The sequence below is a fragment of the Cavia porcellus genome, unplaced genomic scaffold (assembly GCF_034190915.1).
Source record: "Cavia porcellus strain 051 isolate PalLab524CR breed Dunkin Hartley unplaced genomic scaffold, mCavPor4.1 scaffold_30, whole genome shotgun sequence".
In the NCBI taxonomy this organism is placed as follows: Eukaryota; Metazoa; Chordata; class Mammalia; order Rodentia; family Caviidae; genus Cavia; species Cavia porcellus.
The window spans coordinates 29,595,218-29,622,742 of NW_026947513.1; the positions used below are offsets into that span (position 1 = coordinate 29,595,218).

A 27,525-nucleotide genomic window follows, 5' to 3' on the forward strand; every position below is an offset into this window, starting at 1 on the left:
TTATAATTCATTTGTATTTTATTTAAAAATTGTTTTCCAACTTGGATTTTTATGTAAAATATAAAGTCTGCCTAAAGAAATCACTGGAAATGGATTATACATATATATTTATAAAGCATGTGCTTCAGGATGTATAAACACAGCTGCTCCCTTACTCCAGAGTTTGCTAACATTTTATAACCACAGTAAATTAAATTATACCCAAGATGACCTTTTTCCTATGACAAACAGCATTAAAACATAAGCTTTATACTGCAGATTTAAAGAAAAAATACGGTTAAACATTATCAAGCAATAAATATAAAGACAGTACATTTTTCTACATGTAAAATTTATTCTCTATAAATTTTAATTTAGGAAAATGGAGTTAAACACATATCAAAGGCATCACTCAGATAAAATAAATTGGCATTTTTTAGTACACAGACGTCATCTAAAAGAACAATAATTACCATTTAATGAGTACTTATTATATGTCAGACACTATACTTAATGATATACATGTACAATCTCACAAAATTTGACAATAACATTAAGACATTTTATTTCTATTTAGATGAGAAAATGAACTCAAATTTTTTGCTATAGTACAAATAAAAAAAGGAATTCTTCATATCCTTGCCACCAAATTAAGTAAATGTGTATGCAACTAAAACTAACCAAAACTACAGGAGAAAGATGTTCTGGTACACACAGTAAGGTGAATGCTGGAAACAATTACATATGATATATTTCAAAAAGCTAGAAGAAAGAATTCAAAAGTATTCATCATGAGGAATGATAAATGTGGGCCGGGGATTTAGCTCAGTGGCATAAACGCCTGCCCAGCGAGCGTGAGGTCACAAGTTGGATTCCCGGTACCAAAAAATAAAGAAATGATAAATGTTTTTTTATTTTATTTTTTTAAAAAAGGTAAAACTAAACAGAACAAAGCAGATCAGAAGAAAACAATGTAAGTCACAGAGATTTCAAAACAAGACAGCAGGAGATCTACAGTGGCTACCATGTCTCTTGTTTTCTTCTAAATGATTGACTATATCTTCACACACAATGAATTCATACAAAACAAAATAGCATAAAACTAATTAGAACAGGGTAATGAAGGCATTACAGGCCTTCAAAACCAAACAATATGAAAATTAAAAATGACTGCCATATGTCTCTTGTTCTCTTCAAAATAGCTGTCTATACTTCCATGTATGTTGAAATTAAACAATACAAAACAGACTAAAATCACTCTAAACAAAGAATAGAAGCATTATTGGATTTCACAGCATAATAATATAAAATCAGTGATGGATACTCTAATGTCTGTTTTTCTTCAAAATAGCTGTTCATTTCATCACACATAATATAATAATTCTCATAAACTGTTTAGGGGAAATTCTAGGCATGTATAAGCCTTTACATGTATACCTATCCTTTCTGCATTAGAGTGAAAAACAAAACAAAAACAAGATTACTAGAAAAATAAGGAACAAAAAAGACAAATAAATAACAATAGCAAAGAGCCCAAAACAGTAATGATACAAGCCTTCAAAACACAGTGGTAGGAACAGAACTAAGGTTGGTATTTTACACAGTGATCTTGAAGAGTTCCTCAGGCCACCTGACACAAACATGCAAAATTATTCCAATCCTCTGAATATTAACTGCTTTGTTCTATGACCTTATAGAATTTGTAGCACAATCATCTTAGCTATCGTGTGTTTATACAAATTTAGATTTTTTTCCCTTCCTTTTTCTTTTTCCTGCTATTCCTTGAGATGTTATTCTTTTTCCCCTTTGAGAAGATTCTTACCCTTTCAATGTATTGAGGATTTTGTATCTTATGTACTCTTACCAAAGAAATGATAAATGAGGAGGTAGATATTTTTAAACACATTTAAATATTGCATGATGGATACATGTATCAAAATACATTACATAACTCATACAGCCAATTATTATGTATTTTATGTATCAGTTAAAACTAAATTTAAATTCAATTTTAAAAATCTTCATATCCTTGCCACCAAATTAAGTAAATGTGTATGCGACTAAAACTAACTAAAACTACAAGAGAAAGATGTTCTGGTACACACAGTAAGATGACTGCTGGAAACAATTACATATGATACATTTCAAAAAGCTAGAAGAAAGGATTCAAAAGTATTCGTCATGAGGAATGATAAATGTGGGCCGGGGATTTAGTCAATTATTATGTATTTTATGTATCAGTTAAAACTAAATTTAAATTCAATTTTAAAAATCTATGTAATATTCTAAACTTAGCCCAAAAAATAGAAGTAATTTTAAATAATAAAAAGAGAAAAAGAGTCTTTCATAGTAGAACCAGCCTCAACATTCAGGAGACTGAGAGGCTGAGGCAGGAGGATTGCTATGCGGCTACGTGGCCCTGTATATTGAGCTCAAGGCCAGTTTGAACTATGTAGCAAGACCCTGTCTCAGAAGAAGACAAAAAACAAAGTCATTTTGTGAATACATTCATTCATGGCATAATAAATGTTTTTATGCTCAGGTTAACGTGTTATTTTTTAAAACAGAATTGTTTGATAATTGAAACATACATCTCAGTGCCTAAAACACTGTCTGTGATACTAGACTCTAAGAGACAGAAAACAAAAATAAAAAAAATATGTTATCTCTTTTGGCTTTTACAAACATATTTACTAGTAGTAAATATTAGATACTTTCAAAGAGTTTCTGTTTTGAGCAACTTTCTTAATTAAATTCACGAATCTATCATATTACAGATGGATGAAATGTGTATCTTTCCAAACAGCCTTCAGCTCTGTTGCTGACTTGCCATTCACTGACCCAGGTGCCAGCAGTGAGCAAAACAATTTATAACCATAACCTTTCTGAGCTGATTTCAAAGACCAGCTTCTTTTTCTTAACTAGGTAGTCCATAATGTTACTTAGGTCATAGTCAACATTGAGGTTTCAGTGATAGAGCTTGGTAGAAAAGATAGAAATGAGTCTCCAAAAAAATAAACAATGCTCATTTCTGGCTAAGATCTGTTGGTGTCTCTTAAGCCCTTGGAAAAAGCTAATTGTTGCCTTCATTCTCAAAATAAAATCAAATGTTCTACTTTCTAACCAAAGTCTGTAAAAGGGACAACTGATAATATACCATAACTCATCACACTACTTGATGAGTGTATACTGTGTAAAAATAAATATGTTCCCACACAGAGAGCAATTACAATGGCCAGTTTATAAGTTTGCCTATAGTATAATACAGATATGTAAAGGAGCCAGAACTGACTGAGAGCCCAGTGTGAGCCAGGGCGATATGCAATTATGACAAAAGTAGAATTTTTACATTATAAATGTTTACTTCTTTTACATTAATCTTTTAAATTATTTTCCATTTGTTGAAGAAACCATTCCAAATACTATCATTATACCTATGCAAGAGTCTATCAGACTATCATGCAATGAGACTGTGAAAATTAGATAACTATAAATATAAAATGGCTCAAAATAGTTCATCAAGCTTCTTCAGAAACCTCTATAAATTGACGAATTATAATATTTTAAGATAAAATCTATGTCTAGCCTGTTGTGAAATATTTTTATTCATTGTGGAGAAGCTCACCTTACAGGAAGTCATCTGTGCATAGGGAGTGGGGAGGCTAAGCATGGGTCGTAGGAAATCACGAGGATAGCAAAGGCTTCAGATTCATAGTTGCCTCGTAATAGTTCCTGTCACAGTTCTGGTTGCTTCTGTTGACTAGAAATGACTGGTCACTGGGATGCATAGCTGGTCACTACGATGCCCACTGTAAGAACCACTCCCCAGCTGACAAGCCTTTCTGCCTCTATATTTTCTACTTGCTTATCTCATATAAGCCCTAGACCAGCAGAGATCGGGACCTGACATCCTGAGGGACAGTTGATTCCTAGTCAGTGCCCTTCCAACATTAAATAATCTGCCTCCAAATGTTGGATGTTGTTTCAATGTCTCTGTTTGCCATTTCAGGAAGAGATTAGATGATGAGGGCTCTAACTTCACCAGTAGATTAATCTACTGATGAGATCATAATTTGAGGGCATTATTAGAAGAGCTGAAAACAGGAGTTTGACTTAGTTGCAATGGGGACCTCATTTGGTCCCTGGCCCCTTCCTGGGCTCTTGCCTTCTCTCTGTGCTTCCTGGCCAGCCTGAGGGGAGCAGCTTTCTTCCACCACACCCTGCTGCCATGACATTTCTGACTTACCACAGATCTCAAAGCAAGGCAGCCTGCTGACTGTAGTTTCAAAGGACTGAAACTTTTGAAACTATGAGCTAAAATAAATATTTCCTCTTCTTAAGGTAGGATCCTGAAGTATTTCATCAGAGAGACAGAGTTAACTGAGAAGAGAGGAAGACATTTTGAGGAGGGAGGATCAGAAAATGGTATACAGCAGCAGTTCTACTGGGATTGTCAGAATCAAAAGGTATCCATATAGAGGTTGAGGGACAAAGAGAATTCCAGGATAGTGTCAGAGTCTGAGCAGTGATGACAACTAAAATCAAATAAAAATCAACACAATTAAAATAGAGACCTCCATACTCCACTGTCACAAATACATCAACGACATAATATCTCAACAACAACAAAAATGAAACTAAACCTCCAAACAAATGGACTCAATAGATATTGTCATGGTTTATGTCTGTGTCCCCCAGCCCTCAAGAGTTTGAATTGTGCATTTGTTATTCGTTCATTGTCTAGTGCTTGGGTTGATTGTGTCAGTGCTCCACCCACATAGGGGTGGAGCCAGGATGTGATGTAATGGCAGGAAGAAGGTGTGTCTTTCTCTTTGCTGGTTGGAGCTTGCCATTTGCAGCTGCCATGAACGGTAGTCCAGCCATGCCCGCCTGTCTTGGAGCCAACTGAGTGTGGACTGAAACTCCAAAAACTGTAAGAAATAAACCTTTCCTTTCCCAACTTTGGGCTTCAGGTATTTTGTCTCAACAACGAGTAAAAAGTAACTAAGACAGATCTCTATATATTGTTAAGAACATAATACATATTTTCCTCAGTAGTACGTGGTACTTTCTTCAAAATACATGATATACTAGCCAATAAGCATCTTTACATAAAAAAGAATCAAAATCGAGACTGGAATACAGCTCAGTGGCACATTACTTGCCTGGCAAGTGTGGGGTCATTAGTTCAATTCCAGCAATCAAAAAGAAAAAAATCAAAATTATTCCATGTATATTATCAGATCACAGAGCAGTGACACTAAACATCAAAAGCAAAAAACACCACAGAACTAATACAAATGTATGGAAATTAAACAACATACCAGACCAAAAAACATAACAGAATTTATAGGAAACAATGACAGCAGTCTTAAGAAGGATGCTTATAGTTATCATAAAAAAATGAGAAAGCTCAAAAAAAAAAAAAAATATATATATATATATATATATATCAGTAAATCAAAGAGCTTGTTGCAGGCTGGGCATGGTGGCATACACCTATAATCCCAGCACTCAGGAGCCTGAGGCAGAAGGATTGCTTCAAATTTGAGGCTGGCCTAAATTGCAGAGTAAAATCTTGTCTCAAAAAGACAGAGGATAACCTCTTGTTCTGTACAATAAAACCAAAGTATATAAACCGCTAGCAAATCTTACCCAAAAAAGCAAAGATTCAAATCAGTGCAGTTTGAAATGAAAATGGTGAGATCACAATGTATACTTTCTCACTCCAGAAGATTACTAGCAATTACACTGAAAAATCTGCACTCTAAGAAACTGGAAAATTCAGAAGAAATGGAAAAATTGCTAGATAAATGTGAATTGTCAAAACTGAAATAAGAAGAATCGTTAATAATCCAATAACAAGGAGTGAAATTGAAATAATAATAAAAAAAATCTATCAACAAAGAAAAGGTTAAATGCCAGTGGATTTACTGCAGAATTCTACAAGTACTTCAAGGAAGATCTAACATCAATACTTCCCAAAATTGTTAATAAAATTGAAAGGGAAGAAACATCCCTAAACTCATTCTCAGAAGCTATCAGTACCCTTATTCCAAAACCAGAAAATGATCCAGCTGAAAAAAACAATAAGAGGCCAATCTCTTTAATGAACACAGACATAAAAACCCTCAACAAGATACTTTCAGATGCAACAAATGATCAAAAAGGTCATATATCATGAACAAGTAAGCTTCATTCCAGCATGCAAGGATGGCTCAAGATACACCTTACATGAAAAGAAGCAAAGACAAAAAAAATCACATGACCATCAATAGATGTAGAAAAAATCTTTGACAACATCGATTCATGATTTTGGAAAAACCTACAGAGGTATAGAGGACTTTATCTCAATCTGACTTCATCACATTCACGAGAAACCTATTGCAGACATCATATAAAATGAGGAAAAACAAACTATTTCCTCTAAATCAGGAACCCAACAATGAAATCCACTATCATCATCCCTCTTCAAAATATTAGCCAGAGCAATCAGGCAAGAGAAAGAAATAAAAGGGATATGTACAGGAAAGCAAGAAGTTAAACTATAATTATTCACTGATGATGTGATCCTTTACAGAGCAGACTCAAAATATTCCACCAAAAGACTCCTAAAATTAACAAATAACTAGCATTATATAAGATTACAAACTCAGTAGTGTTCCTGTATTTTTGTTTCTGTATTCTAAGGATGAACTTAGGAAGAAGAAATTAGTAAAACAATACTGTTCACAACTGCATCAATAAAAATTAAATAGTACAAAATTAACCCAACCTACTACAAAGTGAAAGACCTCTACAAAATCTACAGTACTCTGAAAAAATAAATCAAAGAAGACATCAGAAAATGGAAAGATATCTCCTATTCCTAAATAGGCAGAAAAAATACTGCCAAAATGTTCATGCTTTCAAAATGAATACACAGATTTAAGGCATGCCCAATGAAAATACCAATAACATCCCTCATAGAACTGCAAAAGGAATACTAAAATTTATGTGGAACCAGAAAAGATCCAGAATAGTAAAAACCATCCTACGAAACAAGAGCAGAGCAGGATGCATCACAATCCTGAATTTCAAGTTATATGACAAAGTGGAACAGTGATAAAAACAGCATGATACTGACCTAAAAACAGACATGCTGGTTGGTGGAATAAAGCAGAGGATTCAAAAACACCCCAGCCCATTCAGCTTGAACAAAGGGGCCAAAAATATACATTGAAGTAAAGATACTTCTCTAATAAACAGTTTTGGGAAAACTGGCTATCTATATGTAGAAGACTAACCCAAGACCCATATATCTCACTAAGCCCTAAACTAAAATCAAAATGGAAGAAAGATATAAATAGTAAAAAACAGAAACACTTAATGTGCTGAAAGATCAAATAAGTAAAACTCTAGATGACAAGCATAGGCAAAGATTGCTTGAACAGAATCCCACTTGTACAAGGAATAACACCATGAATCAACAAATGAGACTATATGAAATTTAAAAGCTTCTGAACAGCAAAGGGAACAACCAAAAGTGAAGAGATAATCCATAGAATGGGAAAAATTTTGCAAGTTACTCCTCAAATAGAGGACTAATATTTAGAACACAGAAATAAAAAATATTAGACCCCTAAAATAGAAGATCTAATTTAAAAATAAACTACATAAATGACTAGACATTTCTCAAAAGAAGTACAAATGGCCAATAAGTATATGAAAAAATGTTCAACATCTCTAGCCATTAGAGAAAGGTACATTAAAACAACACTGATATTCTAACTTAGTCCCGAGAGAATGGTTATCATTAAGAAATCACAAAACAAATTCTGGAGAGCCTACAAGGGAAAAAAAAGAATACATTTTCTCATAAATGAGAAACCCAAAATGTAAATAAAGAGCAAAATGAAAGAGATAATAGGAAATAGAAAGATAGATCATATTATTTCTTTAATGAAAGGAATAAAAACCAGAAAAATGGTAAATTGCATTGTCTATACACAGTACAAAAATATTTGATGTTAAACCTAAGTTTATACATTATAATATTTTATATTTTTATAAAGTATTTTAAATATTGTATAATTTACATTTTATAATACAAAATTTTTAAAAATATTAATTTCTCAGGAATATATTTCATTAATAATGAAAAGTTCCCTCCCCACATAGATCTTTGCACCAACACTACAAATGGAGTTGAACTCCCTACATCTTTTGCTAAATACCATTTTATAGAACATGCTGTATATTTTTTAAAGATAAGAGACTAGTTAGTATGAGAAGAAATATCAATAGCAGTAACAGGGTTAGGGATATAGCTCAGTGGCACTGCACCTGCCTGGCAAGTGCAAGGTACTGAGTTTAATTTCCAGTACCAAAGCAAAAATAAAACAATAACAACAACAACAACAAACAACAGCAAAATTTTATAGAAAAATTAAAAAAGAAGAAGGGATAATGTCAAGAAGGGTCCAAGTGGCATAAAATTGAAAAGAGGATTCCAAAGGTTAGTCAAATACTCAAAAAACATTCTTAGGATTGAATAAGTCAAAGATATAACTGTCAAAAAAATTTTAAAATGGGTGTGGAAAAGTCTCTATGCAATTATAATTGGGAGGACTTAGAGAATTCAACATGGGTCGCATTTCAACAATATGATTTATTGCTAAGACTATAATAAATATCAAAGCTTTTCCCTGGAAGTCAATCCCATAGCAACATACCTGAAGAAGGAGCCTTTCAAATGCCAGAAAGTTGTCCCACTTGGCAGTCTGTGGGTGTTTCAAAGTTTGAACTGTGGCGAGCCCAAGCTGGAGGATCCCACAATGATTCCTTAGAGCTTTGAGGTTGTTCTTGAAGAGCTGAATATAGGATGTGAGCTGCCCTGGAGTGACTCTCCCTGGAGAAACATAATAATTAATGAGTGTATCCTCTTCTGAGAAGAATAAAAATTATAAAAAGAATACCATGGATAATACCACTGTCATCTGCACAGGACTATAGCATTGACTGTAAACTTTCCTAAGCTATCATTAGTCCAACAACATAGTGATAACAGCAAAGCTGATAGTATTATCTTCATTTTGCAAGTAAGGCAGCAGATATTAAGGAATCTAACCAAAGTAATATTGCTAATTCACTTTATAATTCCATAGTACCCTGAAAAAAATGTCAAAGTCACACAAAAATATAACTGTTGAGCTCAAGTTGGTATACCCTGGGAACCCAACAAGCAAAAAGCTAAAATTTCTAACTATATGGAGAAATTTTTTATGACTATAGCTAAAACTTTATCACTGATATCAGTAGCCTTATAATATTCATGAGGATTAAAAGTATCCGTTTAATAGAACAAAAAAGTACAGAAAAGTAAAGTGGAAAAACATTGAAAAACAGGATATAAGAAGAAAGGTTTTGGCACGGCACAGAATAAATGCTACAATGATCCTCTAGATTTAGAATAAGAGAACTCAGTTCACAAAACGCAGATATTATATGAAATATACACACACACACACACACAAACTCAAAGGACCTTGCCATGAAAAATTTAAAAGCATGTCACATATCTTGCTATATTTTCATTAATTTTCAATTTGAAAAGAATAAAATCAAATGAAAAAAATGAGTCACTCAAAACAAAAGGATGGACACAGTACATAATTTAAAATATACAGTACACAATACAAGGTGATCTACAATGGATATCATAATGTGTCTTGTTATCTTCAATAGAACTACCTATATTATCAGACACAATACAACTGAACACAGCAGTACAGAACAAAATCAATAAAAACAAAACATTGGAGACATTATAGGTCTTCAAAAGCAGGTAATGGTCAAACCAGAATGGCTATCATAGTGAATCTTACTGTCTTCAGAGTAGTTGCCTATACTCTCAGACTTGGTACTATCAAACATAACAGATTCAAATAAAATCAGTCAAGACAAGACAGTGATGGAATAAAACATTCAAATAAAATTAGTCAAAACAAGACAGTGAATGCAATACAAGGTTTAAGATTAAGTTAATAGGAATTTAAAAATGTTTACTGTAGTATATCATGCTATCTTTGAAATAGCTGTCTATGCCCTCAAGTCTAGTACAAGTAGACAAACTGGGACAGAATATAACCAAACTAAACAAAACGATGAAAGCAATATGGGTTTCAAATCATGAAACAAGATTAACAAGGTCCTCTGTCTTCCCTTTTTAGAAAATTCCTCCCCTTTCACTTTCACAGGGTACATTGTACATTTTGTATCACACTAAATCCTTTAGTTTTTAGATTAGGGAGGCAGCCTGCTATTTACCTAGGTAGTTCTGAATCTTTTTATCCCTGAGCATGATCTCAAGTTGTATCCATTTACCTCAAGGTTTTCCTTCCTTATGGCTGAGTAGTTCTCCATTGTATAAAAGTGTCATGTCTTTCCAACCCATCTGCAGCTGAAAGGCGAGCTACCCTCTTTTTTCTGGTTCCCTATCACATAGTGCTTTATTTTCTCCTCTTTGACTTTCAGTCCATAAACCTTCTTTCAGGTTAATTATATTTATTATATAGAGCATCTTGATGGACCCTATCTCCTGATTCACTCTACCAGTGTTTCTTTTTATTAGTATACCGAGGCCATCCATGTTAGTGATTATGGCCTCATCTCTGCCATGCTATTTTTCTGCCATTGGTTGTCTACTTTTCCCCTTCATTCCCTGTCTGCCCCCTTCAGTGAGCCCCCTCTGCCACTGTTCCTGAAACTATGGTCTTTTTCTCTCTCTCTCTAGAATGCCCTTCAGTATTTTTTGTAGCGCTGGATTAGTGATCATGAACTCCCACCATTCTTCTTTGTCATGGAAGCATCTTGTTTCTCCATTAACTTTGAGAGACAGTTTTGCAGGGTACATCAATCTGGACAGAAGGTTATTTTCTTTCAGGGCTTGGAATACTTTACTCCATGCTCTTTTTTTTTTTTTTAATTTTATTTTGAAAGTGGTAAATTACAACAGAAAAAGACAGAATAAAGCCAACTAAGATCATACAGTGAAATTGGTACAGAACTTCACAGCAGGTTACTGGGATAACAGTAATAGGTATCACAGTATATTTCGCTATCTTTATAATAGTTGTTCTTTCAATCACGTATATCAAAATGAGATGAAATACAGAATATTATAGAACTTATCAAAACAGAATATTGAATACAGCAGTACCATTAATCAGAATAGAGCAAAACAGTAATAAAAATATTTGCCTTCAAAGAGATGGTAGAAGGAAGTCCCCCTTATTTGCTATGGCCAACCTCCTAGGAGACACTCAGATTTCTGGTTCCCATTTGCTAATGGGGGGGGCAAGAGAAGAGGGGTAGGGGAAGTGGGATGTTTGACTCTAGGCCGTGCATCAGTAGGTTCACTATTGCTTAGCAGGGAGGCAGCTGGTTGTTTGGTTTCACAGCGTCCTAAGTTCCAACATGGCGTGGATCTCAGGAGCTGCTCTTGGTTCTCCCCCTGGAAGGGCCACAGTCTGCTACACTGCCACCGCTTACCAGGGAAAGGAGGTGTGTACTTGGCTTCCCAGTGTCCGAAGTTTCAACATGGCATGGATCTCAAGAGCTGCTGGTGGTTCTCCCCATGGAAGGGCCACAGTCTGCCACACCGCCGCCACTTACCAGGGAGGGGAGATGCTTGCTTGGCTTCCCAGTGTCTTAAGTCCCAACATGGCTGCAGATCTCAGGAGCTGCTGGTGCTTCCCTCCCTGGAAGGGCCGCAGTGCTCCATGCTCTTCTTGATTTGATAGTTTGGGTTGAGACGTCTGTCATGATTTTGATGAGTTTTCCTTTATGGGCAATCTGTTTCTTTTCGGAGACAGCTTTTAATAGTCTGTTCTTGTGTTGAATTTCTGGGATCTTGATTATTATATGTCTAGGTATAGATCTGTTTTGGTTGTTGCTGGCTGGAGTTCTGTACACCTTATATATCTGAATATTAATTCCTTTTCCTATGCTTGGGAAATTTTCCTTAATTATTTCTGTGAATAGCCTTTCTATTTCATTTGTGTTTATCCCTACTTCTTCACTCACATTTTTTATTCTTAAATTATAGATCCTCTTGATGTCTTCTAGCCTTTGTATTGCTACTTCCTGTTTCCTTTTTATATTTAAGAGATCTTTCCCTTCATGATCACATGCTACAAACCTGCCTTCAAGGTTTGATAGTCTAGCTTTAGTTTCTTTCAAACAGTTTTGCCAGCTTTCAATGGAGTTTTTAATTTCTTGGTAATCTCTTTTAATCTGTTTCATGTATCCTAAATTTTTTTATATTCTTCATCAAAGGTTTCTCTCCATTTTTTTGTGTTCCTCCATTCTTCCATCTGTGTCTTCTTGAGAAGTGCTTACCATTTCTTTTACTAATTGTCTTATATTTTGCTTTATTTGTATTAGTATTTCAGTTTTGAGTTTGTCTATAATGTCACATTTATGTTGGCTGATGCCATGTCTGATATTGCATCTTTTCTGCCCTCCATCTCTTCTGTATTTACCTCTCCTGGGCCAGTATTGTTTGGGGTGGAGGCTGGAGACTTCCTTTTGTTTCTTCCTTTTGTCATGTTTCTGATTTCTTACAGACAAGTGGATAGTGGGGGTCCTCGGCACTTTCTGTATTGGCTAGGATTACTCTGAAGCATGCTGACTAGGGATTGCTGCCCTCCCCAGTCTGCTGGTGACAACTGAAGTACAAGCTCAGAAGGGAGGGAGGGGCTAGTTGGTCGACCACTGAGAGTCTTCCCCACGTTAGCTTGTGCTGTGCAGACAGGCCGGTTAGGAGCTTCAGGGAGACTGTACTTGGCTATTGGATTGCACACAGGGGCGAGACTCAGTCCAAGCAATTATCACCAATCCACTCTGTGCTAGGAGTGACTGACTGAAGCCACAGTAGTTCTGGTTCCGGGCTTACCCTGCCCAACTCCAAAATATTGCCCTGCCAATGGCTCTATTTTCATTAATTTTTTGAAGAGATTAAAAATTTCAAAGTTTCTTACTGTCAGCTGATCAGGGTAAGCATCTCAAGAAAAAGAGCCGTGTGAGGGAGGTTGGTCTTGTTGGTTCTTTGCTCCCTTGCCAAAACATAGACTCATTCCTCATTTGCAATGTAGCAGGTGCTGCCCTTTTCATATGGTACTTACATATATATGCCAGTAACACTTCATTAGATATCATGAAAGCAGAATTTACTTTCCTAAAAATCCATAAGATGCTGAGACTCAGTTAAAAAAATATTGCATGAAAATAAATACGATTTCTGACATTCTCAAAATTTAAATTTTATTACAACCTTACCCCAAAAATCATACAGAAATCAACTAACTGAAAATTAAAACATGGTGTAGTGGGATTAGTGAATAAAGCTTCTTGCTTCACATTAATTAAGCAACAGGCAACTAGAAACAAATGCTGAAAAACTAATGGGTAAAACAGTCACCCATAGCTCTCTTTATTTAAAAAAAAAAAAAAAAACATTTTTCATCAGGCAGTTCTGCACAGTAATTTAAAAATATCACCCCAAATGGCTTTGCAACACATTTTTAGTGCCATAAAACATGTTATTTTATATTAACTGCATAATATATGGTATTTTTTTAAAAATGACAACTTGACATTTGAAAAGTGCTTTTCAAGTAAGAAATGCTATTAGACTTTTTTATTTTAAAGAAAGAAAACAGGCACCATATTTCAATTCAGTTAAGAAAAAATAAAGCATTATCAACCACAAAATCTGTGAGGTTTTTATTAGTACATGTGTATATAACATTTACATTCTCTGTGGGGAAGTGGTACATGTACATAATACATCTTAATTTCTTTTTTTCATCCCATTCTGCCTTATTTCCTCTCTCTTCTCTCCATCTCTTGATTCCCTTCCTCTTTGCAAAAAATCTGTCTCCTTACTTCCTTTTATTTTGCTTTTTTATTTATATTTTGGCTTCCTCATATCAGAGAAACCATGCAATATTAAAGCTTGTGTGTCTGTTTTTTCACTCATCATTCAAATAAGTTTTTTGTTTGTTTGTTTGTGACAAGGTCTCACTATATAATCCAGGATGGCCTTGAACTGACTACACAGCCTAGGTTAGCCTCAAAATCACAGAGATTCTCCTGCTTCAGTCTCCTGAGTGCTGAGATTATGGGCATATGCCACCACACCTGGCAAACATAAGTTAAGTCTTTTTAGAAAGCCATTTAAATATAATTAACTTTTTAGGAAAAGGATACCAAAAAAGAATAAACATTTTATTTTAATATTTTCTGCAACCTTTAAAATTTTGATTCAATTGAATTCAAATGTCTTGTGAAACCTATTTTCATTATCCCATACACTACAAATTATAGCTTGCTCAACCTGTTTTGTGGCTCAGTAAAATCCATTTAAAATCTCTCTCTCTCTCTCTCTCTCTCTCTCTCTCTCTCTCTCTCTCTCTCTCTTATTCTCTCTCTCTCTCTCTTCACTGGCATTGTGAAAGGGTATTCTATCAGTGCCATCTTTGATTTAATCCTATAGCTATTATAAGAGGAGAGGCCAATTACCAACAGAAACTTTGTCTAAAATAATGTTTTGCTATCTTTAAAAAACTTCTTGATAGAAGAAATAACCATGATACAATTGCATGTTTCTTATTCATCAGATTCCTGCAAACATGAATGATTATGTGGTGTGTGGAATTTGAATAGCAGACATATATTTTATAAATATATAAAGTCCCAGAAACCAGCATCAGCATTTAATTTTTCTCCTTTTCAGTCATCGTCTACCATAATAAAGGCAAAGTGTATTGAAATATTTAAATATAATATGGTTGGCTAAGACTATGGTTTACTAGTTCATACACAATTGGCAAAAAGGAATAATGTTAACATGACTATTGTTCACTTGTGATTTTTTCTACTATTTAAATATTTTGTACTATCAAATAATGGCCGCTGAGCACAAAGCCAATGAACCAAGTTAAATATCACAGCCACAGAAACACCTGCTAGTCCATGAAGTACCCATCACTCCAGCTCTTCCTCTATGTTCTGCTGGCCATATGCCCTGTCTTAGAGGTACTTCCTGTTCAATACATCCTGATCTTTGGTGCGTATTGCCTTTACCTCCATAATAAAACAATCAAGACTGCTCTAATACCAGCTTCTAAAGATACCCTCATCTCTTTTGTTCACATCAAGTCTACTTTTACTGTAACATTTATGCATGTCTTTTTCACTGTTTTAGCATTTTTATATCAAGATTCCATTGCTCTCGTCAATGCTCTGATTACAAAGATGCATAGGTTTTTGGAAGGGCTCCCACTGATTGTTAACTTTTTTCACCATTAGCCCTGATACCAGCATGTAACTTTAGAAAACACAAATTTTTTTAGGAATGCATTTAATCAACTACAACCAATAAACAGACAAGAAGACAATTCTACTAAAATTACACTATTCACTGGTAGACAGCCCCATTAGAGAAATCTTGGAATGTTAGTGTGACATAAGAAGTCCAAAACTGTGTGTATGAAGGATGGTTTTGGAGTCTTGCAAATAATGTACAAAAGGATCAAGAGACTACATGAGTACAACTGTCCACTTCTCGGGAGATCCTGTGAGAATGATAAGAAGCAAGAAAAAGAGGTAGGAACACACACTGACAAAGAGATCATAGTCTATAAGTAGACAATATCTGCTTACGATCATTCAGTATCTTTTTCCTTACCTGCTGGGTATTTTTATAATTTACATTGTTAGAGCAATTTTGGATTTTAACACATGTTATAGCAAAGTCAAATTTACCAGTGATGAAAGAAACCAAACAGCACTCAAAGAAGTGGGAGAGAAACCAAACTCTGTTATGGTGGCAGGCACAGAGGAGTTTACCACCTCAAAGTCTGAGCTCCGAGGTTGGGTGAAGGGAGTTGTAATATAGAGCTTGTGTCATGGCAGGATAGAATGAGCAGAACAAAGGCAGTTACTTGAAGGTGACAGGTTTACAACTTTGAACATCTGGTGTGCTTTGGCTGGGCAGAGAGTCAGGCAAAAAGAAACAGTGAAGCAGCTGGTACAGGAAAGGGAGAGTAGCACGGCTAAGTATGAGGAGTGAGGCAACAGGGCTGCAAAGGGAAGAGCGGGGCACCGCAAGGCACAGACACTGGTGCGATCTAAGTAAGGACACATGCTCATTGGACGGGCTCAGGGTTGAACCCAAGGAGGGCAGGTCCCACGGTGGTTTATTTTTCTGTTTCAACATTATACGTTTAAATTTTCTTTTTTAGTGTCAACTACAGAAGGTATCACAAGGCTGTTCAACATCTAGGAAGAGCGTGCCTCTCCTTTTTCTTTTTTTGACCCTTTCATCTTTTAAAGCATCTGTACTTTTATTTTCACTTTGTCAAAATTGATAGCACTCGTAGTTTATTCCACAACTATAATTTAATATTATGTGTTTTTTAAATTCTAGATTCAGAAATCAATCAATAATGTTTATAACATTATAAATTATATAGCTTCACAACAAAGCCAAACTTTGTGCTATGATAACATTTCCTCATTAATGTAAGATGTTTATTTTTTTGCTCTTAGAATGTTCTACAGTGTTTTTGGTTTTCATTATCTATTTGAATCTATCTGATTCTACCTGAATCAAAGCTTTAAAGAATTTTAAGCTTAAATACACTATCTTGTTTTTGGAGTTCATCATACACAACACTTCTTAAGCCCTGTTACTACAAACAGCGAAGTTATGTAGAAATATTGTAGGCAGTCAGATGGGGCTAGACCATGTTCAGGTCAGTGCAGAAGATAATTGTGGCTGGAGGTGCATTCACCAAAAGCCAGGCTTCAGGATAAAAGGAATAACTACATCCATATCCATCTTCATTTCCCCTAGAAATGAAGAGCATTGACTGATATTCTAAACAGACATCAATCATCTTGGGTTGGAAAAGCAAACCTTCCAAGAAAGTCCTTGTTCACTCCACGTGCACATTCTATATGACTTCTTCTCAATCTGATACCCATTTAACCAATGTTAGCTAAGCAGCTAATACTTCTTGTTGTCTTACTGGTTTCCTAGAGCTTTTGCCCACCTCATACTTACCTTGTGACTTCCCACTGGATCAATGTTACCCAAGCTTATATTTATAATCTTATTAGTTGACGGACCTTGAACACACCTCACCTCCTGGCTTGGCTCCAAAAACAGGCTTAAAAACTGGGGTTGGTGAGCAACCTAGTTTCTAGGCCCCCTTCTGTCTCTCTTAGACAGAAACTTTTCTTCTTCCTTTCACTAAATTCATCCTACTCTTAACCTCCATTGTTCCTAGAATTCATCTCTCAGTTTTAGAGAACACGAACTTGGTTTTTCAGAGATCCAAAGACTGGGAGTTTCTTTCCTCTGTCTCTCGGTCAGCCTTCTGTCCCTTGAGGCAGATGAACTTTTAGCCTTTATTTATAGCCATCAACCAGAAACTCCTTTGACGGCTTTCCTCAGTTGGATCACTGTTTTGTTAGGTCCTTGGTTTTTCTTTCTGGGTCTACCACCTTGTTTGACTGCATATTCTCAAGTAACTTCCTCAGAAAAGGTCTGTTGAACGCCTTCATAGTTTAGTAACAGTATATCTGGCTCTGGAATTCTTGGTTGAAAATCATGTACCGCTTCATTGTTTCTGGTATTCAGGATTTGCCTGAAAACTGTATGCTCCTCTCAGTGCCATTCCTCTGGAGATGAGCTTCTTCTTTCCATCTTGGGTACCTCAGGATCTTTTCCTTCTCTAGTACCCGGGGTGTATCACAGTGAGTGTGTCTAATTTACAGTTTTAAAAGTACTTTCTACTTGCTGCTCAGTAAGCCTTTCAGTTTAAAATAGTTTCCTTTACTTCAGGAAGTCTCACACTCTTTCTTTGCCAAACTCTTATAATCTGCATTCTCTTGTTGGCCAAATACTTTATTTTCACAATGATATTTTCTGAGTGTTTTTTTAAATAAAAGTTTTATTAAATGTAACTCATATACTATAAAATCACCCTTAAAGTTTACAATTCAGTGAATTATAATATATTAACATAATTTTACAGCCATCAGTGCTATGTAATTTCAGAACGATGTCATCACCTCCAAAAAGAAACTCCATATCTAAATGAAAAGAATCCCTACATTAATATGTAGAAATACAACATGAACAAAATTTCCAGCTGGGAGACCTAAATATACCTGTACACATATATCAGGAAATGAAAGCGTATTAGATAGGAACATTCAAGTAATTATGGTAGCTTTTGAACTCTGGCTTTTTTATACAATGAAACTATCAGGTCTTTTTTTTTTTTTTATTTAATAAAAAAATTCCTTGAAGTAAAAGAAAAATGGAAGCATACTGTTAATGGAATGAAAAAATAATAAAAATTTATCCGAAACACATGAAAAATTCTTGCACCACAGAAGGAGCTATCTGCCCAGATCATGAAGTACTCCAGACTCAAGAAATACACAGTTCAAATAATTTTATATATGTATCTATGTATGTCATCATTATCACAATCAAGGACTCCAAAAGACTCCTATCCAATAAACAGTCCCTAAAAGGTAAACTATTACTTCAGTCTCTATCACAACAGTTCATTTTCTGTTTCTAAATTTCCTTCACTCCTACATACGTAATAATTTAATGTTACCTAACAATCTTAATATTTTTCTCGGCTAGTATGTTTTATTACTCTGTATGACTATACTAGTTTCTCCATCCATTCTACTATTAAAGCAAATTTATGTTTTACATTTTGGGGCCATTATATATAACAATGCTATGAACATTCTAATACATGCATTTGGTGAACATAAGTACTCATTTTTATTTGCTATACATTCAGGTTGAGGAATCAGTAGATAAGTCAATACTTAAGTTTAGCTGACACTGTTTGATTGTTCTCTGAGCTTGTACCAATATCTCCTTGCACTTTAAACTTGATTTAACACAATTTAAAATAATTTTTAAATATACAGAATGTTTAAAATAAAGCACAACTGTAAAATTAAGTTTCCTTCATGGTACTTTATGCTGGGTACACAAAACTCTAATTAAGTGTGAGAAAGTATCAAAATGGAAATCATACTACTATTAGTATGTATTTTAACTCTATTTTTCTCATTGTTTGTTTATTTATTTACTTTCTTATCCAATTACATAGAAAATGTTTGGAAGGCAATACACTAACATAATAAAAGTTACTTACAAAACAGCAGTACAGGGACAGGGAAATGTAAGTATTGTACATTTACTTTTCATTTTATATATGCTGTCATTTAAAATTTCTACATGCTTGTGTTAATAAAACTTTCAAAATAGTCTCTTGGTCCTGAAACAAAATAATGTCTGTCTCATGCAGAATGGATGGATGTTTGTTTTTCTCTAAGAAATTTGACTTTATTACCAGTTTACACAATGAGTAAAGCATTATCTTGCCTGCTTCCTCTCAACTGATGTCAAAATGTAAGGAAATATAGTTAATGTGCAGGTGAAGAGACTTAAATGAGACATGAGAAAAAATTTCCTGATCATGGTAAGTATTAGTCACTGAAACAAATTATTAAAGGGGAAAGAGGAAAAAATTTATATATCTTCTCCCACGAGGATTTGACAGGCAGTATACACAGTCATCTGGATAGTACAACTTGGATACAGCCCAGCTGTGAATTGATGTCCATTTTTATAGCATCATAAATACTGAAGAAGGTTTTCTGAGGCGGCATTTAAATAGTATGATTTCTTTGTTCACAATTTTTTTTTAGGTCCACAGCACTGTAATAATAGAAGAAACTAATTTTAATAATATGAATCAATTCAATTCAATAGGTCCAAAATTCAGAAATGTGCTGCCAGATCTAATTTGAGACTACTATGGAATAAAATATATCTGCTATAGGATCTGGGGTCACAAACAGAAAATAAACAACTCTCCCTGAATGTAAACAAAACAGTGAAATATAAAACCACCAGAAATATTTATGGTTTCACTTTCTATGGAAATGCAGCAGTCCTGAGGCTAACTTAAACAATGTCTCAACATTACAAACTCATCCCAGAACAAAGAAGAGCATAGATAGATTCCCCTCCTTATCCGAGTGGACAATACTACTGCCAGAGAAGAGTATTTACTTGGTGGGTTCATTTTGACATGGAAAAGAACTCTGACTCCTACGGTGTGGAGAACCACCACATAACCTTCCCCCAGAACCAAGAGTGACTATGCTTACTGGAGAGCAATGCAGGCCCCATAGAGGTAACTTCCCTAAACTGGCTTTCAGTTTAACTAATGAGTCTGGTCGAGGCTGTGTACCAGCTTCATGAATGCAGGTGAGTGATGTCAGGACTAGTATTACCAATGGCCATGGCAGCTCAGACAGATGAGCTGTGATACCATGGAACTAAGATATGCGACAACATCTCCTCTGAGGCCCATATGACTGCAAAGAAAATTCCTTCCCAGAATTGGCTACAAAGCATGTTACTTGTTAACCATAACCTAATGCTTTGTTCTCTCTGCTACAAGCTTGCCTGCCTAGCCACTTGTATAACACATCCAGCTGTCACTCTTATCAATGTAAGCATGATCAACAAATACCAAGGTTCCGGCCTATAGTCACTACATTTCTGAGGTTCTGCTATCGTGGTACCACGCCTGTAATACAGTTAGAAACAATGGATCTCAGGGAGTCATTCCTTTCCCTTCATTTAATTCAAAACAGAACCTTATGGTTATTCCTGCTTCCATTATTCTCGGAGGGGTCAAAAATAATGAAAACCCAGAAGATCTCTGCTGTTCTAGGTAAGACCACATATGTATTTTGGGTCTCCTAACCTGACCATCTGTTCACCTTTACAGTACTCCCATCTTGATATAGGTTTATAAATTTGTACTACATGTCATATATATAATTAAAAATCAGATTGACTTCTGGGACAAGCACACATGCTCATAGCCCTAAGATGACTCAGTAGCTTTCCTGTCAATCATAACATTCAAACTGATCTTCAACCAAGCTAAGATATATATCTTTTAAATTTCAAAAGCCTAAGTTTTTTGTTGCTATTGCTTTTTATTTTTTGCTGATATTGCTTTTTGCTTCTTGTTCCTATTACTACTTCAGTGTGCTTTCACCTGTGTGTGGTGCTCTTCTGTCACCCAAGCACCTTTTTCTGTCTGTGCCTTATCTTATGGTAGCACAGACTTGTCCTGAGCACAATTTCCCATGATTTTCAATAAATGTAGTTCCTTGCTATCTACTCCAGGCTGTCTACTTGACAGTTCCTTTCTTGTCATACACAAGAATCTGGATTATTGGCCCAACATCTGCACGCATGGCAATACATCATTGCCTAGTCAAGCTATTGCAGATTCCTACCCCTAGAAACAAGCTGCATTAAGAGGGGCTCTGTAACCCCTAAGCTAGTCATTGCTATATCCTACCTTCCAGCTACTCAGAAACTAGGCCCACTAGCATATGTCTGGTACCTGAGTATATCTAACACCCAGCCTATCAAAGACCAACAGCCCCAGATCAGCAGAACCGATATGGTGGTTATAAGAGATAGTGGGCAAGTGAATCTCTTTCCCCAGTAGAGGGCTATAGAGCACTTGGAAAACTATCCTATGAGGATAGAGGCCTATGAGCAACCAAACTTCCTGGTGTGGAGCTACAGACTGCATCCTGGGAGACACATGGGAAAAGTGAGGTTCAGCAGAGCTCAACCAGAGCAGGTGCTAAGAAAGAACCTTGTCTGAGTTATGCCACCCTACCCCCTGGGTCAAAGAGCTATGTAGCCCTGTCTCTGTGGATGCAGCCCTTCACAATCTGAGCCAACAAAGCTTCTTGTCTTTCTGGAAAGAAGAGCCATCATTTTACTCCTCCCCACCCCCACAGCACAGATGCACTATGCCAGTCCTGGGTTCCTTGTGCTGTGGCATCTAGCCTCATATAGCAGGTAAACCAAAAGAATCTATGAACTGAAGACAAGTCTCTTAGAATAACCCAGTCAGAGACAATAAATGAAGGCAGTGCCATCAAGGGAAGCTTCCTCCTAAGCAGAGTGTAGCTAAACATTATGAGTTATAGGCAATACAGAACTCACAGGCAGGGACTGCATTCCAGCAGATGATGGGGAGAAATGGAGCACAACAGAGCCAGGCAAGTGCAAGTGTACAACCTTTGTTCTCATAAAAATAGATGAGATCTGACACAATGGGACACCTGGCTCAGTGCCACTATCCTTTACAAGCAAATGAATCTGACTTTTCCCAGTGGAGGAACCTGGAGCACTATCCTAGAGTCACCAAACTTCCTAGTGTGGAGCTACAGACTGAATTCTGGGAGACACAGGGGGAAAGTGAGGCTCAGCAGAGCTAAAGCAAAGAAGATGCTCTATTGTTTTAGCAAACACCAAGGATACCTAACCATTGTGCAACCTTGTCCACTGTCCACCACCCAGAGTCCCACAATGGACAAAAAAGACCTCTTCTGAGCCAGGGATCTCTGCCAAGTTCTGCAAGCTGGACTGTGGAGTTCTCAGGACAGTGACGGAGGGAGGACCTTGGGAAGGGAGGGTATAACAGTGAGACAGTTCCTGATGATGCACTAGGCAAAAGGCCTGTGAAGGGAAAACACAGAAATGACCACAAGATTTGCCAAGAAGTACAGGAAGCAAGAGTAGGCAGTCCCTGGTGGAAACTGATAAAGCAAACTGTATTACATGTTTTCTTCCCAAATTACTTGAGGTGGCCAAATCTTAAGACAGAGACAAAGGCCTGCAGGTAGCCATCCCAAAGCATGGGTAACAGCCAGGAGGTGGGCCCAGTGACTCATCTCCATCAAAAGGCCTCCCTGTTCCCACACAGGGAATTGAGTAGACCATAAAGGGGAAGGTTTACTGCTTCAACCAGATTCTGACTGCAACATAAAGGAAGCTGGATGGATGCTTTGGTTTTCTGCTGTAACTGTGTGAAGGGTTTTTGTTTGTTTATGAAAGGATTTTGCCCCAGTTGGGACATTGGGGCCAGGAAAGCTGAGAGGCGGAACCAAGGGCCTCTATCTTGAGGCCACCTTTCCTCGCCCCTAGGAATTTACCTGTGGCGCGAAATGAATACCGGTGGGCTACCTGTGCATCACTAATGCCCCTTAGGCTCTACCCCAAACCTAAGCTACATGTATGCCTCCACACCACATGTCTGCCAGAGAGAATGCCAGACCCTGGACAAAATGCCAGCCCCCGGAGACAATGCCAGACCCCGGAGGGTCAGGGGGTCTCTCCCACATTCTTAAAATAAAGGCCCACTTTAATTTCATACTTCCTATCCTTTCAGCCGCACCAAAATTCTATCAGATGGTTCCCTGACCAGGAATGGCAGAAGAGAGACTGCTGGTGAGTCCCCTGTCATTCAGGACCTGACTGCATACTGGATTAACTCCTCACTTCTCAACACTTGGAGCTGCTAAACTTGTTGCTGCTGGTTTGCAAACAACACCAGTCTAATTCATTTACCACAGGTGAGCAAACTGAGCAAATTTAGGAGATTACTCGGCACTGGGCCAGGCCCCACACTGGTTTTAATTAGAAAGCCCAAGGCAGAGCCTTTCTCCATGGGCCAGGCCCCACACTGGAAGCTCTCACGTTCTTTAGAGCTTTTAAGCTCTCACGGACAGAGCCATTACTGAAATCCACAGAAAATCCACTCGTATTTTTGGTGACGGCCAAATATCATGAGTTTTGGAACTAAATTACCAATTACCATTCCATCTACGAGGTAAAGGTGACGATCTGACCTGGCCACGGTCCACTGGCTCACCTGACTGTGAGGTGCCAGGCCCCACACCAGATTTTATATTGGGGACCACTTCCTATCCCCTCCCCAAAATCATACCTATTTATAGCTCATCACACTGAAAATAAGTTTACAAAACTCTCTTATCTTTGGGCCTTTAAGAATGTGTCCTGTCCCTGTGCTCTTCCAGGATCCCTCTCCCTCCCCACACTGAGGACGGCCTTTCAAAGCTTTCTCAGTGTCCTCTTTCCTCCCTGCTTCTTCTCCCCACGCTGTGGACCGCTTTCCCACCTGGGAGAGGTGCACCCAGACAGTGTTGAGAAAATATGGGTGAACTGCTCTGGGCGCCAGCTCCGCACACGCCCCGCCCACTCTGCATACAACACCCCCTGCCTTTGACGCTCCACCTGCAATGGGCACATCTCCTGGGCAGTGGCGCCCTGTGTGCCCCGCCCACCACTCTGCATGCGCTGCCCCCACCCTGGTCACTCCACCTGCCCTGTGTGCTCCACCCCCACCCTGGGCACTTGCCCATCCTCCGTGTTCCACCCCCACATCCCAGGAGCAGTCCCAGCCCCCGTCCCCAGCCACAAACTCGGCTCTGTGCAAAGGCCGCTCTGACTGCCAGTACCAGACAGACACAACAGGTAGCCGCAGACAATTCGTTGTTACTGATCTGATGGTATATTCATGGTTTCAAATATAAAGTTTCTGCTGCCTTTTTCTTCTGTTCCAGCCATGACAAATGTTTTCTTTCATTTCCTGACATACACTTAAAGATGTTTCACAAATTTCTTTGGCATTCAAATGTTAAAATGCTCATGGTTAATAGCCATTTAATGTTTTATGTTAGGCTTACTGCCTATATTGTACTGTACTGTTATCAATCTTCTAAAATGCTCATGGTTGATAGCCATTTAATGTTCTATGTTAGGCTTACTGCCTATATTATACTGTACTGTTACCAATCTTCTAGATGTTTAACAACTGAAACTAAGAAGTAATTATAAATTCCTTTTGCTGGAAACCACTAAATCTTTTCCAGAGAAAAAGGTTATATGATACATGCCAACATAGGGACATAAGCCAGGCTTCAGCCTCTCCTAGCCTGTCTACCTGCCCTGGCTCAGCCCGCCACCAAGCCATAATTAACTATATTCAACTGACATTAAATGACACCGTAGCTGATCTCTCTCCTAAATAAAAAGGTAAAAATTAATAAAATAGGCCATCCTCCAAAAATCAGATGGCATTAGACATTTTGATAACATAAAGAGATACTTATATATGACATAAATGACATGTCAGTTCCTAAAATTCCCTGGACCTTGTCCTCCTTATGGGAAGCCATTACTAAAATCATAAATACCCTGTTGATTGTATTTGACTCCTGCATACTTAATTAATTATACAATTAGATATGGTCTACTGTAGACCAGATCCCAAAACAAAAGGCTAGAGTTGGCCCTCAAACCCCACATAGACCTTCCTTGTATGGCTTCTCATGTTTTCAACAGCACAGATTAAAAAAAAATATCTTTTAGCAGTAACACTTGGAGTTCTGAGGCAGGTAAACCAACATAAGGTGGAGCTGCCTGAGCCCCCCTCCCCCATGGACCATGCCTCGAATGCAGCAGAACAACATTGGGCAAGAGAGTGCCCCATCCTGGCATTCCTTTGGACTGTCCTAGCCACCCGAGAGTGGGTAAGCCATCCTAACTTTTAGCCCTCACAGGAAATGCCAACACTGCCAGATTCATTGCTGACAGATCTGCTTAAATTTGCTGCTAAAGACTGATAGGGCTCAGGGCCCACAGCCCCCTTTAAGGTGTCCTTGTCAGAGTCCAAAGTCCAACTAGAGGTCTCAGGTAAGACATTCTCTATACTTGTGGACATAGAGGCCATGTATAGGGTTCTTCCCGAGTTTTCAGACCACCATATTAAGTCCTCAGTCTCTATAGGGGGTGTTGATGACCAACCTATGCCATTTACAACAGGGCCTATTTTCATGCAGGTTCCAGACTGCTTCTTCCCAATCCACCCAGTGGTGCCAAACCCTCTCTCAACCAGTCACTTTACAGTCCTAAATCTTAAAAAAATCCTCCCTCCTCTCACTTTACAGTCCTAAATTTTAAAAATGATTTTTATTCCCTTGTGTTTAGGCAGACTGACCCAGACTCTGAGGTCTCAATAGCTCACACCTGTTATCTCTAATAAAACCTCTCCTCAGGGATACATATCACCCCTTCCTTTCCTATTCACTAATTTCTCAGACACAACCCTGGTCAAGACTGACAGATAAATTTTATCTTCTCACCTTTGTTTATACTTTTTCAGGATACATAAAAGCCTTTCCCACAACCAGGGAAACTGCTGATATACTTACTAACGTCCTGTTACAACAAATCATGCCAAGGACTACAACCAAGTTAGAGCGGTCCATATCTGTCTTCTTCGCAACCTCAACAGAGGTCAAAGTTGCTAGACTGCCATCCAGGTTTCACATCACTCAGGCTAAGTGATGCCCTCCCAGCCCTGGATTGAACTATCCTTTTGCCCACTCATCTCCACCTCACCAAGGCCTCACAGCCACAACTCTCAGGCTGTCATGTTTTGTTATCCAATTTGGTTCCTAATTTCTTATCCTTTTTACAGCAGGACTCTCAACAGTATTTCCTAAAGACTCCCACATCATGCATACCAGAGACAAGTCTTACCTACCTACCCTCTTAACTTTTACCCTTTCAGATGGGGGAGTAATCACCTCTCATAACCCCACACTTATTTTTCAGAATTCTACCTTATCATGGCAATGATTCTACCTCAACGTGGTCCTGATAAAAGACATATCTAAATCAAAGGCACCTTTCCCTCTAACTCACCTGGGTCCTTAAATATGATAGTGCCATGCTGCCTCATAACACCTTGTCTCTTTGTTTTTCCAGTCTAACATACGGGCATTCACCAGTGATAAAGTTGTCCTGGTTAAAACACCTGGCACCAGCTTCTACATGGGCATCAACAGTCATCCCATCGACACTCCTAAACCCCAGTACAGCGTCCCCTTCCAGAAGGAAGCAATAAAAGAAAGAAAGTCTTCGCCCTTTTTCCTAATAATCAAAAGACAGGAATGAAAGGATTTTGCCCCAGTTGGGACACTGTAGCCAGTAAAGCTGGGAAGCGGAACCAAGGGCCTCTATCTTGAGGCCACCTTTCCTCGCCCCTAGGAATTTACCTGTGGCACAAAATGAATACCAGTGGGCTACCTGTGCATCACTAATGCCCCTTAGGCACCAGCCCAAACCTAACTACATGTATGCCCCCACACCATGGGTCTGCTGGAGAGAATGCCAGCCCCCGGACAGAATGCCAGTCCCCGGAGACAATGCCAGACCCCGGAGGGTCAGGGGTCTCCCCACATTCTTAAAATAAAGGCCCTTTTTAATTTCATACTTCCTATCTTTTCAGCTGTGCTAAAATTCTATCAGTTTATTTGCTTGTTTGTTTGTTTAGAGTATTTTATTTTTATTTTTTTCTTTATTATATATTTTATTTGTTGTTTATTCTGCTTTCTTTTAGCATTCTTCCTTCTTTTTAAAAACATTTTTTCCATTTTTCTTCTCTTTATCATTATCTTATCTCTTTATATTTGTTGCTCTTCCAAGTTAACTTTCATAAGATAAAAATATAGGAGAAGCAGCATACATGAGAAAGAGAA

At 37.5% G+C, this 27,525-nt stretch overlaps 1 protein-coding gene across 3 annotated transcripts in view; it reads right to left on the reverse strand.

Moving 5' to 3' along the window:
* Positions 1-27,525, reverse strand: part of Scfd2 (sec1 family domain containing 2) — a 446,638-nt gene that overhangs the window by 316,582 nt on the left and 102,531 nt on the right. For all 3 annotated transcript variants that reach the window (XM_003471656.5, XM_023565858.2, XM_013154490.3), the window contains exon 4: positions 8,694-8,869. In XM_003471656.5, the coding sequence (XP_003471704.2) occupies positions 8,694-8,869 (176 nt within the window). The remainder of the gene's footprint in view (positions 1-8,693; positions 8,870-27,525) is intronic.